At 44.2% G+C, this 7,451-nt stretch overlaps 1 protein-coding gene across 1 annotated transcript; it reads right to left on the bottom strand.

Moving 5' to 3' along the window:
• Positions 1-372: 372 nt before the first annotated feature.
• Positions 373-816, bottom strand: LOC138467326 (protein LDOC1-like). The gene has a single exon (XM_069607302.1). It carries the CDS (start codon positions 814-816, stop codon positions 373-375), a length of 444 nt encoding a protein of 147 aa, XP_069463403.1.
• Between the last annotated feature and the right edge of the window lie 6,635 nt (positions 817-7,451).

The raw sequence follows: 7,451 nt of genomic DNA, 5'->3' as shown, positions 1-7,451 counted from the left end.
AGTAGGCGCATAATCCTTTTTCTCTTCTGCGACGTCTTTCAGCAGCGGATAATGGTGCTCTGGTGGCGCCGATCTACATTGGTTCTTCGGAAGAAGTATCAGTAGAGCGACCAGGGAGTGAGTGTACAGAGGGTTCTGTAGTATAACCAGGGCTTCTTTGTTTGCGACGCTCCGCCCTTCTTTCCTGTAGACGATACTCTATGTGAAGAGCAGCCGCTAGCAAGTCTGAAAAAGTGGGTGAACGAGGAGACATGGCCAGCTCATCTTTGATTTCTTCCTTCAATCCTCTCCTGAATATGGCATATTGTGCTGTCTCAGGCCACCCCGCTCCGGCTGCCAAGGTTTTAAAAGAGGAGATGTAAGACAAAACATCTAGAGAGCCTTGTTTGACATCCAGTAAATCTTCGCAGGCTGTAAAGGACAGCTCTGGCGTTCAAAAGTCTGCTTCAGTAGATTCTGAAACCCTGGAAAATCCTGCAAAATGGCGTTTCCACTTGTCACCAATGGTGTAGTCCAGGACAGTGCGTTTCCTGTCATATTTGAAATTAGGAAACCCACCCGGGCTTGATCTGTAGCGAAGGTACGAGGCCTAAATGTGAAATAAACCATGCATGCTTCCAGAAACTCCTTCACCTTTTTGGGAGATCCATCGAATTTCCCAGAGGACAGTGCCATGGGTGGTAATTCCGGGGGGGCAGGTTCTCTAGCTGATACCATCTGTTTAAGCAGAGCATTCTTGGTCTTTACTCCTTGTAGCTCCTGAGACATTGCTTGAAAAGCTTTCCACAGCTCTTGAACTTGATCCTCAGCAGACATCTTTGAAGCTTTTGGCATTGCAATCTGTGATGAGTGGTGCAATTCAAACTCTTTCTTCCCCGCAAGCACACTCTCCTCACCTGAGCTGTCTGAGTTGTTGGTCTCTTGTAGACGTTGTCGTGCAAGGTAGTCTCTTCCCTTCTTATGATGAATGTGCTTGTCACGGAGGGAAGCCACAGTGACTGCTGGATAAACAGCTGTCCCGTGACTCCCTTTCCGGAACCAAGCCAGAAATCAGGGAAAAATCCAAAAGGGAAAAAACCCTGAGGTGAAGTGTTGACTCTTCTATTCCGGATGACAGGACAATCGCTGATGAGAGCAATGGAGCGAGGCGGATAGCAGAATAGAAGATGTCCAACAGTCTAAACCAAAGAGTAGCAGAGTCAGGGGAGACGGAAGCTCCTTGTGGCAGTTTGAAGATATGGCACTGGTTCCAGGAAGAGGAAGAGGGTATGCAGCAAGCACAGCTCAGAGGATCCCAGCAGAAAGAGAGTACGGGAAGGATTCCCGAAATCAGAAGAGAGAGAGAGAGAAACGGATAAAGCACACTGGAGTACCGCCGGAGCGGCAGTAGGAAATTGAAGCGAGGAGTAGAGTTCCGAGGAAAGAAGCAGGAACACAGGTGAACAGGAAAACCCTCTGGAAGATCCGAAAGGTGGACAGCAGAGGATCGGAGTGAGGAAACCCGGAAAAAGGGAAGCGTCCAAAATGGGTTGCAATGCAGCGTCTACCAGGAGGCGGGGAGTTAAATACTCCCAGCGACGCTGCGTCATGTAACTGGGGCTGGTAGCAAGAACACAGAGAAAGGACTAAAACACCCTTCCTCTGTGTCTACAGCTCCAACGCGGAAACATCCGCCAATTTCGGCTATGGCCGTGACGGCGGATGACAACTGAAGAAACTGCAACGTATACAGAATGCAGTGGCCAGACTTCTCATCAAACTCTAATGAAGGGACCACATCAATCCAGTGCTAAAGATGCTACATTGGATGCCAATCAAAAAACAAATTACATTCAAAACAATGTGCATAACACACAGAGCAATCCACAGCCAATTAGAAAAATACTTACAAAAGAAAATCACCATTTACTAGCTGACCAGAACACTCAGATCCAGCGATGACATCTGCCTGGAATCTAAACCATACACAAGGAAAAAACTTGGTGGATTAGCATTCTGTTACCTAGTTGCTAAATTCTAGAACTCCCTCCCGATAGAAATACAAAACACGAAGGATCACATCAAATTCAGAAAGCTCATAAAAACTTGGCTCTTCAACTCAGAACTGGACAGAAACGAATGGGCATCGCCCACACCCCATGAAATGAACACACAAATGACAAGACGAGGGACTTAGGACAGACCACAGCGAAGTGCAGGGAAGTAGAGAGAAGCTTAAATAAGAAGGGAGACCGAGGTGCACCCATTACCATAGAGGGCCATACTGGAAATTAAGTAGAGAGATAGGAAGTTGTACGTTGAACTATAGACACATGACATTAGAATTGAAGGGAAAGAGAGGCGACTGAACAGATAGCGCACAGGGCCCAGGGAGCTCAAGGGCGCAGTGAAGAGGTCCCCCAACTTCAAGGGGGCTAGGGAGGAGATGGTGGCTGCACACACGAAATTGCCAGGGGACAAAGAGGTGTAAATATCCATTAGTCTGAACATGGTGGGGATGGAGGAGGTATCACCACTAAGTAGCCTGCAAACAATCCGAACCTCTGCAGAGATGAATACAGGAGGGAGTCCCCTAGCATAGCACACCACTGTCAGGGATTTGTGGCACAGGTGGCCAAACTGATAGGAGTATGATAAAATATCACCACTAACCAATACCACTAAAAATCTCTCCCCTCTGCTTACACCTCTCAAACTCTAAACAAAACACAACTATACCTCTACAACACAACAAACCGCCTGCACTTTCCTACATCACAACAACGAAACAAACCACACATAGCCTCACACAACAGCACTTGACAACTACCGACTGAATATTCACACCTGCACTCACCGAACTGTGTAAACTGAACTGAAGCTGCCAACAGCACATTACAGCTCTCTTGTGCTTTTTCCCCCTCTGTCCTTCTAACGTACCTTACCCTCTTGCTTTTCAGATCCATCACAGTGCCAGGGGACCACTCACGTGGTGATAGTGCATGGTATAAATATCCTTTAACATAACATAACATAACAAAGTGTGAATATAGTTTTGGTTATTGTGAGCAAGTAGACTCGTCCTTGTCTGAGCAATATTTTCCATGTCTGGTGATTTGGACAGACAAAATCCAATGCTTTTAGTCGGCGAAATCATATTCTGTATGGGCAAACTTACATATCATAAACCTGTATGGGTAACAGGTAACTAATAGATTCTCTCTGCAGGCTATAGCACATGTTCAAAAGAGAATAATAATCTATCAATGTGTGTGTGTTGGGCCTGATAACATCTAGTGCCTTGATGTAACTTCTGCTCGCATTGAAATATCTGCATTGAAATGTATTTCTTTTGGCCTATCGCAGCCTGTGAGTCCTTCGTTTCTTTGCACGTCCTTATTTTATTGTATTGATTTTATTACATTTGTTACTCGCCCAGACCCTTAGGTATCACAGCGAGGTTACAGACAGCTTGAAGATACATACATTACATCGGCCAAAAGGCGCAAATAAAATTGGCCAGCAATACATGAAATAGAATAGTGGGTAAATGTTCATAACACAATCATAAATACATGGGAAGATATATTTACAACAAATTGTGATGGCTGTATTATTGCTATTGATTAAATAGCCAATTGTTTTTTGAACCCCTTGAGGGTTGTCTCATTTTTGATGGAGAGTGGCAGTGTGTTCCAGTGATTGGGGGCTAAATGTTGAAAGCTGGTGCCTCCTACTCTAGTCTTTTTGAAGTGGGGTATTGCGAGTAGTGAGTGGTTATTAGATCTCAGGAATCTGGTACTTGTTTTTTTTGTTACTACGTGGTTTAACTAGATGGGAGCATTTTCATGTAGGCATTTGAAAGTGGTGCGCAGCGTTTTGAATAAGATTCTGGCTTTGATAAGGAGCCAGTGGTGCTCTCTTCTGGTTTTGGATATAATAATAATAATAATAATAATAATAATATGTGATCAGATTTTCTTATTCCGAGGGCAGCCCTAAGGGTGTCATTTTTTATCATCTGAAGTTTATTGAGGTTGGTGGCCGAAGTGCCTACAAATAGTATGTTGCAGTAGTAAAGTCTTGATAAGATCAAGGCCCTGTCTAGAGTGATGCAGTTGGTAGGGTTCAGGAATTGGTGGCTGAGTGAGATAGGTTTTGAGGTGTAGGAGGTGCAGGATGAGAGTGCACTGATGTGTTTGGTCAAGTATAGTTTTGAATCTAGATAGACTCCTATTGTTTTTACATGTTTGAGTACTGGGATGAAGGTACTGTCTATGTTGATGGTGGTATAGTCTGGCTGGAGGGTATTTATTTGAGCTTGTGAGCCCACAATGAGAAACTCTGGCTTTTCATCATTAAGACATAGACTGTTTAAAGCCATCCAGTTGTGGATTATGGAGTAGATTTTATTTATGGTGGATGTGTCTTGTATGTAATTCCCTTTGAGTGTGATGAGAATCTGGGTGTCATCTGCAAAGGTGGTGTAGATGACACCCATATCATCCAATGCTGAGAAGAGGAGCTTTGTGTAAGTGTTGTAGAGTGTGGGGGGTAGACAGGATCCTTGTGGAACAACTATGGGGACTGGTATGGAGTATGCAGCTTCTTTGCCAATGGACACGCTAGAGGTTCGTTCTGCCAAAAAAGGATTTGATCCATGTGGTGGCGTCCTTGGAGAAGTTGAAATCTTTAGCTAAAGTGGTGCAGAGTTTGTTATGGTCCACAAGGGAGTAAGGTGCAGATAGGTCCAATAAGGGAAGGATACAGAGCTTTCTTAAATCTCTGATGGAATCCATTTGGATTTTTAGATCCAAGAGAGCAGTTTCTGTACTATTGTTAGGGCGGAATCCAGATTGTCTGGTGCCAAGGAGTTGGTTCTATTCCAAGTGTGCTTGGACTAGATTGTACGCTATTTTAGCAAGGATTTTTAATAAGAATGGGACCGTTGTTATAGGTCTATAGTTTGTGGGCACAGTGGGATTGAGATTGGGCTATTTTAGGTAAGGGGTAACCCAGGCTTCCTTAATGCTAGCTGGCACGATATTATTGTCAAAGGAGGCATTTATGAATTTCGTTATGATGGGTGTCAGTGCATGAGAGCATGATTTGACTACTTTAGCCAGGACAGAGACCCCCTTACAATTGGATGCATTAAGCTAGGGTATGGTGTTGCGCACTAGTTCTTGGAAATTGGAGTGAACTGGAAAGTTGGTTTGGTGTTACCATAAATGGTGGGTGGGTGAGTGTCAGTGGCATGCTTATCTGCTAGGAGTTGTTTTTTGGTTTGGATTCTGTTTTGAAGGAGGTTGGTCTTGGCAGCAAGAGCATCTTGGATAGTGGTGCACCATTCTTTACTTCAGTTGGCGCAGTTGGTGGTGGATTTTGGATTTTCCCATTTTTTTAGAATTGTGAAGAGTTCTTTTGAGTCGGGTGCAGCATTGCTGATCCGGGTGTTAAAGATGTTAGCTTTATGTGTGATGGTGACTTTTTTGTAAATTCTGTCTGCTTCCTGGTTGGCTGTTTCAGTTTCTGGCAATGGATGTTTTCTAAAGGTGTGTTCGTGAGCCCGCTTGGTTCTCCTGAGAGCGACTAGTTCCTCATTGAACCAGAAAGACGATTGTTTTCTGAGCGCTTGTTTTGATGATGAGTGGGGCTACAGCATTAATGGTTGATGTGAGACAGTTGTGGTAGGCGTCTGCTAGAGCGTTGGGGTTGTCATCAGGGATGGAGAGTGTGTCTGGTGCTTTGGAGAACAGTGGTTCTAGGGTTTCAGGGGTGAGTTTACTGAGGTTTCTGGTTTCATAAGAATTAGAGGATTTAGAGTTGGTTGCGAGGGGTGCAAAAGAGGTGATGGTGAACATGATCTTATGATGGTCTGACCAATCTAGAGGGGTTATAGAATCAATGGAGATATCTGAGTTAAGCGAAAGGATCCAATCAAGGGTTCTTCCTTTGGAATGGGTGGGGGAGTTCACTAACTGGGTAAAGCACATGTACTTCATGGGGGAGCGGAATGCTTCCGCTTTATGATCGTTGCTATCATTGAATCCCAAATTCAAATCTCCCAAAAGGATACATTTGATGTTGGCTTTGATGAGTGGCGCTAATAGTAGTGCAATGTCTGTCTCTGGCTGATTATTGGAGTTAGGGGCTCTGTAGATGACTACTACATTGATAGTTGTTTTTGCATTTATGGGGAATTTGGCTAACAGAAGTTCGTAACCTTTTAGGCTTTCAATATGGCATGATCATAGACGTAGCTTGGTCTTTGCAATGATGGTCACTCCACCCCCATTTGAATGGGACCTATCCGTTCTAAGGATGGTGTAGTTGGGTGGAATGGCTAAGGTGAGGTGGGGGCCAGAGGTTTGGTGAAGCCATAATTCAGTGATGACTAGTATGTCCAGCTTCGATTCTATGATGAGATCATGCACTTCAATAGCATGAGCTCCTAAAGAACGTGCATTTATGAGGGAGCATTTGAGGGTGGAGAGTAGTTTTGGAGAGTGGGTTTCTTCTGTTGTTGTGGTCACCCGTCTAGGGGTGGTACTTGTTTTGGAATTCATTTTGGGCATGGGAGGATGGTCACTTAGCGGTGGTTTAGTGTACATGGTGGTAGATGGTGTATCAGGGGCTGTATGATGATTGGTCTGGTGCTGGGTTCTTGCTCTTAAGCGTAACCGTCTTGCATTACCTGAGACAGATAATGATTGTAATTCTACCGAGCTGCTGTGCTTCTGAGTGTGCTTATGTAGTATGGTAGTGGCGTCATGGTAGTGGCGTCAAGAGAGAGGGTCTGGGTGCTAGTCTTAGGTTTGATAATGAAGACATCATTAGTAACTAGTGGAAACAGTGATAGTGAAGGCAAGAATGGTGTGGGGCATGGGATAGGATGCCTTGGGCAGGCTGGTTTAGAGAGTCCATTTCTGTGAACATTGTAATGACTAGCTAGGAGAAAGATTGGAAACATGATAATAGTTAGCCAACCTAACATGACTAACTGGAAATATAGTCGAGGTTAGTCAGGACCAATAGTGTGTAGGCTTGTATGGCTGCTATATTAAAGGGAAGGTGTAGGTTGGTCTAGGGTTGCACATTAGTGGGTGACTCATATGGAATGAGGTTAGTTATCTGGTAAACAGGCTAGTCAATGCATTTCAATGCACAGCGTCAGTTTCCACGCGATAGGCTAGTCCAACATACAACACCTTTGTAGGCTAGTCCAAGATAATGCTATTGTGTGCTGTGCTAGTTGAGGCAGTTCAGAGCATAGCATTGAACATTTACACGATAGGCTAGTCTAACATGCAATATCTTAATAGACTAGTGTAGTTGAGGGTGGTTCAAGCATAACCATGGATCCCACAATAGGCTGGTCCAACATATAACACAAATGTGAGCAGGGCTATTTAAGACAAATCAATGCAAGTGTATGCTTCTAATTCAAACAACGTGAGCAGTAGCAATAT

The sequence above is a fragment of the Ambystoma mexicanum genome, chromosome 4q (genome assembly GCF_040938575.1).
Source record: "Ambystoma mexicanum isolate Mex_15411 chromosome 4q, UKY_AmexF1_1, whole genome shotgun sequence".
NCBI lineage: Eukaryota > Metazoa > Chordata > Amphibia > Caudata > Ambystomatidae > Ambystoma > Ambystoma mexicanum.
The sequence above is the reverse complement of the archived record's forward strand: the minus strand, read 5'-3'. Positions and strand labels throughout refer to the sequence as shown.

Bases quoted from the DNA above. Each gene is read 5' to 3' on its own strand.
- LOC138467326 (XM_069607302.1), bottom strand. From the start codon at position 816: ATGTCTGCTGAGGATCAAGTTCAAGAGCTGTGGAAAGCTTTTCAAGCA.